The 8,605-nt window shown below is 40.3% G+C and overlaps 1 protein-coding gene across 1 annotated transcript in view; it reads right to left on the minus strand.

The window, feature by feature from the left end:
* The window catches only part of LOC101998449 (ankyrin repeat domain-containing protein 26-like), a 31,644-nt gene that overhangs the window by 808 nt on the left and 22,231 nt on the right, over positions 1-8,605 (minus strand). Inside the window, exons 8-9 of the mRNA XM_013347441.1 lie at positions 7,987-8,201; positions 6,334-6,559 (exon numbers count right to left, since the gene is read on the minus strand). Of these exons, the coding sequence (XP_013202895.1) occupies positions 6,334-6,559; positions 7,987-8,201 (441 nt within the window). The remainder of the gene's footprint in view (positions 1-6,333; positions 6,560-7,986; positions 8,202-8,605) is intronic.

Here is an 8,605-nt window from a genome sequence, read left to right on the forward strand (position 1 = left end):
TTATATACATATATAAAATTCTCATTAATAAAGAAAAATTAAAACTATTACAGTAGAAATGACAAGTGAAATTGGCAATAGTTATACAATTAATTGCCAATGTGACTAAATGACAGTACATCTTGTTTTCCTGGTCTTCAAGCATTCTTCAAGAGCTGTTTAGTAAGGCGTTGTGACAAGCACAGGTAAGACAGGTGAGGAGTACACAGTCTGTTCCTCCACAACCAGATACTATAATGCTAAGAAAAAGAACAGGTGAGCTGACAATGTCCATGTACTCACAGACACTTTGACAGGTACAAAACACCACACTTCTACAACAATCAGACTCAGATGTCAGTACGGCTTTTTGGTGGCTATCTAAGAGCTGATAGCTGAAGGGCGAGAAGAAAGGGAATGCAGCAGAATGAGAGAAGAACGTGAACACGGCAGGAGGAGTGCGGGTGGAGTTCCGCGTAGGCTGCCTTGGCGAGGAGTGAGAGCCAGCAGGTAGAGGGAAGTCTGTGCAGAGGTAAGGCTGACGTACTGCCAAGAACAAGTGGATTTGGGTATTTTCAGTTGACGATAAGGAAATGTAAGCTTCCCCTGAGGACAAACAGTAAACAGATAAGGAAGGAAATGCTGGGAGAGTGGAAAGGCACTTGTCAAGTGACCGCTTATGAAGGGTGGCTCTTTCGCTGATGCTTCCCTCTGTCCAAACCTTCTCATATATCCCTAATCACGCTTTTTCAAGTTCATGGTCACTTTTTCATTAATTATTGTTACGCACATACATACATGCATTATATATTACTAAATACATAAATACCACCTGCTTTGTCTGTATAAGGCTACCTGTATGTATATTTTCAGGGCTGACCATTTGGTGTTGGATACCAACTGCTGTGTTCTTCCCTGAAGCAGAATCCTTATCCTGCTCTTCCAATTCCTTAGCTGCCTGTAATCCCGAGGGTCTTTGGAGCTATGCCATTGTGTTTAAGGATAGTTTCACGAGAATGGGAGAAATGAAGAGAGTGGGAGCCACATGGTGCATACAGAATAATACGTACCCATTGTATCATCTCATACAAGGGTGATCACTGCTCTTCATCTAGTTCATATCCACATTTCAGAAACGTGGTGTTTTTAATACCAGGTTAAGTGAACCCTCATATTTTAGGCTAACCACATTACTTTGCGACTCTTAGCAAAATGTTACTCTTTATATATAATAAAGTATCTGTTTAACCTGTTTAAGGCTTTGAGGAACTTAAAGCGATAGGAAAGGAATAAAGAGTGGATAAATATATTTTCATTAAGAATGCTTGTATTTTGCACACCTTTCCCTTGAATTTGTAAGAACAAATAGCAATGTAGAAACTCCCACTGAAAGAGATACTGTCAGCTATTTATACTTTATTCCAGGAATCAGTTAATTAATCCAAATTTAATGAATCAAAATTGACACCTACCTTGTCTTAATTCTCTAGTTATACTTTGTTCCCATTCCTGCAGCACCTAAAATCAGTCAAATATTAGTTATAATCTTTAAATTAAGCAAGAAACAATATGATGGGGACTATATATCATTAAAATGTGGCCAATAAGCATTGAGGTAACACATGCCTGCAATCTGTACTTACAGGAGGGTGATGTAGGAGAAAGCTGTGAACCCCAGGCCAACCTGCGATTCATAGTAATACAAAGGTCAATTGGATTACAAAGTGATCCAATTTAAAAAAATTAAATACAGTATGCATCTATTCATTTATTTATTTTAAAATGTGTATAGAAAATAAAAGGAAAATACTACCCTTAATTGAGACTTTTAGGAGTATACTTAGCTAGAAGACGTCTTTAAAATCATAAGTAAACTAAAATCCCGCTGTGTTCTGAGTTAAGTAATAGGGACAATGTGCGGACCTGTTGTAGTGATGGGGGAGAGTCTTCTGTTTTGTGTTAATTTCCCTGGTTAAATAAAGAGACTGCCTTGGCCCTTTGATAGGACAGAAAATTAGGTAGGTGGAGAAGACTGAACAGAATGCTGGGAGAAAGAAGCCGAGTCAGTCAGTCGCCATGATTCTCCCACTCTAGACAGACACAGGTTAAGATCTTCCCTGGTAAGCCACCTCGTGGGCTACACAGATTATTAGAAATGGGTTAGATCAATATGTAAGAGCTAGCCAATAAGAGGCTGGAACTAATGTGCCAGGCAGTGTTTAAAAGAATACAGTTTCCATGTAATTATTTTGGGTAAAGCTAGCTGGGAGCCCCGCCGCTCATACAACATTGTAGATTCATCAATGCAAGTGTGATTGTTACTCTTCATCTAGTTCATGTCCATGTTTCAAAGAGTTGTGTTTTTAATACAAAAGTTAAACAAATCCTCATATTTTAGGCTGGTTGCATTACTTTGTGATTCTTAGCAAAATGTTACTCTTCATAAAAAGGGTATCTGTTCAAACTCCTTTTTCACTTCGGTGTTTTTTCCCTTAAAAAGAACTTTACAGGGCTGGAGAGATAGCTCAGTGGTTAAGAGCACTGCCTGCTCTTCCAAAAGTCCTGAGTTCAATTTCCAGCAACCATATGGTGGCTCACAACCATATGTAATGAGATCTGGTGCCCTCTTCTGGCCTGCAAGCATACATGCAGACAGAATACTGAGAATACTGTATATATAATAAATAAATAAATCTTTTTTAAAAAAGAACTTTACATTAGAATATTAAAAACTGAGGATGTTTGGGTAAGAGGATGGATTAGAAACTGCCTCCATGTGCTGCAGGGAATGAAAAGAGTCCAAATAGCAAGGAATGGACCAATTCAGAGACAGCAAGATTGGCAAAGCACTGGAAACCACAAAGAAAACCCTTGAAAAGTGTGGAGAACAGAGTGGTAGGGATAATGGAAGAATGATCACATACTTCCAAATTTTGAGGGAGAGGGTAACCAATTTCCTTTCAAAAGGCAGACGATGTGGCCCTGGTGAAAAGAGACAAGTGGTCAATGCACGTGACAAATTCATGCTTCCTGCAAACTTTGAGACTGGAAGAAACAATCATTCTTCATGTGTTTGGTCAACAGTCCAGAACAGGTCTCTTTGTCATTCCCCAAGACTCAGAGAGCTGAGGGAAGTCATCATCTTGAGAGGAAATCTAATTGTTTTTAAGACTAAATTTTGTGGGGTCCTTGTAGAAAAAAAATGAAGAATCCCAAATACATGTGAAGAATCCCAAAGCCAACCCCACAGCCAAAATATAAGACACAGAGCAGAAGGCAGTCATGGAGAAAAGTTGGGCAGGATTCTGACATGGCAAGAAATTCTAGCAGCATGAGGATTTGTATAAGCAGTCTGCCTTCTGAGGCTAAGAGATAAGCCTATCATATGGAGATATCTACACAATCTATCGGTCAAGCCAGAGGTCATCAGATCTCCCAACTCTGAAGCCACCAATCACTTGAGATTCATGGGTGATCCAACTGAAAATGCTGAAATTTCAGTGGAATAGAAGCCCTGTTGTCTTGTGTAGGAAGTGGAGGGGTCCTGAGTGAATGAAGTCCTGAGTGGATGCATGCTATTAACACAGAAGGACTCCTTACCCTCTGGCTCAGAGGGATGGCAAAGCCTTCCTTGGAGGACTAAGAGTGAGTGTTGACAGTGTGTGCAGAAAATGCTCATCATAACCTTCTCCTCCTGGACTCCCCTGCAGAGATTGTTCCTACTAATAGTAGCTAAACTTGTGATCCGTTCATGAATCATAAACCCTGCCTCTTGTTTATAAATATGCAATAACCATGTCTTCATATTTAGCTGTCTGTAATAACTGCATCTTTGTTCACGTCTATGTAATAAATGTGTTCAGCTTTCAGGGTGCTACAATTTCTCCATCAGCGAGCTAAGCCCACCCCACCCCAGCTATTTCTGTTTAACAGATATCTGACACTTAATATTTTAGGGTCAGCACAAGCCTAAATGTGAGAAAATATAAAAATCTCCAATTTCATGCTCTCTCCACAGCCCAAGTTTGGAAGACTTAAGTTTTAGAGTTCTCTAATGTTCCAAGTGTACATTTAGAAACGACTAGTGACGTCTAAGAGGAAACACAAGCAATGCGATGAAGAAAGGACATCAAGATGTAGAAAAGACAGCAACATGGAAAAATTCATCAAGGAAACATATTTTCAAAAATTATGTAAATGAGAAATTCAGTTAATAAAAAATAAACACAGTCAAATAATTGATAACTAAGGTTACTATAGCCAGCAGAGTAGGAAATTAATAGAAAACAATATTTAAAGGCAAGCACAAATTAACATGACTCAGGATCACCAAGCCAATGCTTCAGAAGATATTTAAAGGAAATTTAGATGCAGAGCAGCGGGGGGAGATTATCTTGATCATGCAAGCACAGAAAAGGATAAATTTCATGAGAATAGAGTAATATTCTATTGCTGTGAAGAGACACCATGACCAAGGAAACTCTTATTTTAAAAAAGCACTTAATTGGGGCCTTGCTTACAATTTCAGAGGTTTAGTCCATTATCAACATTTGGGGAGCATGGTTGAATACAGGCACATGCTGAAGCAATAGCTGAGAGCTATATCCTGATTCATAGGCAGAGAGAGGGAGAGAGGGACGGGGAGGGGGAGGGGAGAGAGAGAGATAGATAGAGAGAGAGAGAGAGAGAGAGAGAGAGAGAGAGAGAGAGAGAGAGAGAGTAGGCCTGGTGTGGACTTTTGAAACCTAAAAGCTCACTCCAGTGACAATAAGGACACACCTCCTGATTGTTATAATTCTTTCAAATAGTGCCACTCCCCGATGACTAAGCATTTAAATATATGAGTCTATAGGGGCCATTCTTTTTTTTTAATTTTATTTATTTATTAAGGATTTCTGCCTCCTCCTTGCCACCGCCTCCCATTTCCCTCCCCCTCCCCCGATCAAGTCCCCTCCCGCAATCAGGGTTCCCTGACCTGTGGGAAGTCCAAGGACCGCCCACCTCCATCCAGGTTTAGTAAGGTGAGCATCCAATTTTTTTTTTTTTTTTAGACTGGGTTTCTCTGTAGCTTTGGAACCTGTCATGGAACTAGCTCTTGTGGACAAGGCTAGCCCCAAACTCAAAAGAGATCCACCAGTTTCTGCCTCCTGAGTGCTGGGATTAAAGGCATGCATCACCATCGCCCGGGTGACAACTGGAATTTTTTAAAGTGGGAAATTAGTTAAAGAAAGATGAGAGAGAGAGGGTTTCTTTCCATGTTAAAAAATGGGAAACACTATTATTATGGAGGGAGTTAGGTCTCTGGATGATTCCACAATAGATGGTTTAAAAATGGAGCAATTAAATGAGGGGCATAAAAACTGCAAAAGTAAGAGGAGGTGAATGAACAGAAGGGACCAGTATGTTCCAGACAAAGCAGCCAGTGGCACACACAAAATGACGGTAGTTATGACAGCATACACAATCCTGGAGCACGTTCAAGCCAGAAGAAATACGATGGCAATGGAAAGTGGACATATCAGAGAAACTGTTGCAGCTGAAAGCTGTTGAGAGCCACTCTTCTTTAAGAGTGTTGCCACTGGTAGGTTCACCACACTGCACATTCACGAATACATGGACATTAAAATTGGACTGATGGGTGAACAAAAGAGGGGGCAAACAAAGTTGAGTGGGTAAGGAAGGTGACAGTGGAAAGTTGACAATGAAACACTAAAAATAGCAAAGGAAGGAACCAATGACGGCAATAGGAAATGAAAAGTCGTAACAATGCTTATAGGCTATCAGAATTAATATTGTGGATTTGGCCATGACATGGAAAGGAAATCATGAGGCAATGCGTTTCCATTAAAATTCACCCCTTTTTTTGTTTTTTTTTAATTTCGAGACAGGGTTTCTCCGTAGCTTTTTGGTTCCTGTCCTGGAACTAGCTCTTCTAGACCAGGCTGGCCTCGAATCCATTAAAATTCTAATGATATATTTCACTTAACTAGGAAAAAAGCTGAAACTAATATAGAAGTGCAAAGTAAAATCATTTACAAGGAAAGGCCAAGCATTTTAAAATAAACCTTTGGCTTTTGGCTGTCACATTCCTTTTTTAAAGTGTGAGCTAATACGGTTTTAAAGAAACTGCAGTCTAGCTGTCAGTCACATATGAAACCCAAGCTAAGAAACGAGCACTGCGTGCGAAGGAGAGCCTCTGAGCTTCTGCAGATGATCAAATTCCTGCGTTCTTTCTTTATGAGCACACACTGTGGTGCTCACTCAACATGCATAAGCCAACTAAATAACTTAGTATTATCTGAAATGAAAAAGAACCACACCAGAATGGAATCTAAAGCAAGTAAAAAAGATTACCTTGGTCTTGCAGTTTTCCATGGTCTCAACTGAACGCCATAGGTTTGAGGTAGGAACCATTATGTTTTCTCCGGAGAAACCTCTTGGGATGAAAAGTCTATTGCTAAGGTCTCGAGGACAGGTGGACTCCAGGACAGATCTTGTGTCAGTGGTGCTGTGCTGTGATCTGCTCTGCTTCCTCTCCAGGAGAAGTTTAGTCTTCACCTCTGCTAGCCTTTCATCTGTTCTAAGAAGAGTGCGAGACAAGTTGTTCACACCTCACTTTCCTGAGTGCATCCTCAGGAATCTACATTTTAAAATGGTCAGTGAAATTCCTCCTTAAGCAGTATCTTAGTACTCAGACTGTGTCAGAGCACATACATTGTATCTAAATAAAGAGCTTAAACTGCTTTAAAGCAGTGCATGTATTTCTAGGGGAATTCTAACTAGCAAACAATCCAAACAGTGCAACAGAGAGACCTCTGTTGCTAACACATGGCTCAGTGAGTCACACCGCTGACTTCTGGAGAAGCCCTACTCATTTGATTCCCAATGTCCCTAGAAACACGTGAAAGGGTGACCGTGAAATGATGAGTACGCTAGTTTGCCCAGTTTTAATTGCCAATCTACTTTGTGAGATCATTGAAAGTAAGAGTGAGAAAGTTAGAAATATATGTACTTGGCAAACCAATATAAAAAACTATCCCTGAAAGGCATTTGTCTTTTATTATATGTACATTCTGCCCATTTTAAGTGTGTGGCAGTGAAAAATAACTCAGAGGAATTATTTCTACGAGAGAAGAGATGGCTGAGATGGCAATCACGAACAGCTTAAGCACCTCTGGACAAAGCAGCCATTACACATTTACCAAAGCCTTAGAGGCCTCACTCAGACCTACACTGAATCAGAAAGTGTCTTCTCATCTTTCCAAATTATATTTTCCTTATGTTTTCCTGTGACAAAACCGTACTTTTAGGTACAGTAGAACACACTAAAGGACAGTTGTGTGTAGGGACCCTCAAGAGGTAATGGGTAAGAATCTAATCCCATAGGCTAGAATGTGCCCAGCGCACTGGTAATAGTATCCCATGACCTGCGGGCTTAAGCTGTAATTTTCCAACCGTGTCAATGTTTCTTTTTGAGAGGATGCTAACCAGAAATTTGGTAACAAGAGTGTATGAAGTACACAGTTTTAGAATATGCAGGTCAATTATAGCGGAGTATAAAGCAGGATAAAAAACCATATGGAAGAGGGGGAGATAGACGCTGACATGGATGAAGTTATTAAAACTTTACAAAGGGATATGTGTGTGCTCACATGTAGGAGCTGGCACAGCCTGACACACTGATTCCCTGGACCTGGAATTATGGATATTGTGAGCTGCCTGATGAGGATGCTGGATACTGAGCTCAGTTATTTTGCAACTTAGACACCGAGCCATCTCTCCAGTCCCTTAAGGATAAGTTATTTTGTCGATCTTATGCTCTAAAATTATATTCTCTTTTCCTTTGAAATTTTTGCAGGGGAGGGGCGCTGCCTTGCCAGACCAGCACTCTGATTGGCTGCTGCACCAGTCTCTAAATTTACATCCTAGAGTTTCTTTCCTTATCCTACATGTGTCCTGGGGACAAGTTAATGAGTTTAATTTATCTTCCATGATGTTCTGACTTACTTGCTTAGTTTATTTGACAATGATTTTCTAATTTTGACTTCTTGCAGGTAGAGCTGCTTATAGTTTTCCATTTCGATTTGATTACAATCTACTTGATTCTTCATTTTAGAGAATTCCGATTCCAGGTCCCTTATTCTGAGCTCCATCTGCATTCGCACCGAAGCGTTCTGTTTGTGCCTCAGCTTCTCTAGCTTGTCTTCATAGGCTGCCTGCGTCTGGCCAATGCAAAGGAGAGCAGTTTCACAATGACTCTCTCAAACAGTTGTTACGCATCTGTTTCCTTTAGTTTTGACCAATTACATCACAAATGCATTTAAATATGTAAAATGATGCTAAATTCTAAACATTTTTCAAAAATATGAATTACATTGAACTTGAACTTAGAATGAAACCATTTGTTTCTCTGTTACCATTATACTACTCGTGGTGCTGAGCACTGAAGGCCTGTGCTTACATGTGCTCTAACCATCAACTATGGCCTCAAATCAGTACTGTGCTATGCTCAGACTCACACAATCTAACAGTTTTAAAAGTGGAATATGAGCCGGGCGGTGGTGGCGCACGCCTTTAATCCCAGCACTTGGGAGGCAGAGGCAGGCGGATCTCTGTGAGTTCGAGA

This window comes from Microtus ochrogaster, chromosome 1, assembly GCF_000317375.1.
Source record: "Microtus ochrogaster isolate Prairie Vole_2 chromosome 1, MicOch1.0, whole genome shotgun sequence".
In the NCBI taxonomy this organism is placed as follows: domain Eukaryota; kingdom Metazoa; phylum Chordata; class Mammalia; order Rodentia; family Cricetidae; genus Microtus; species Microtus ochrogaster.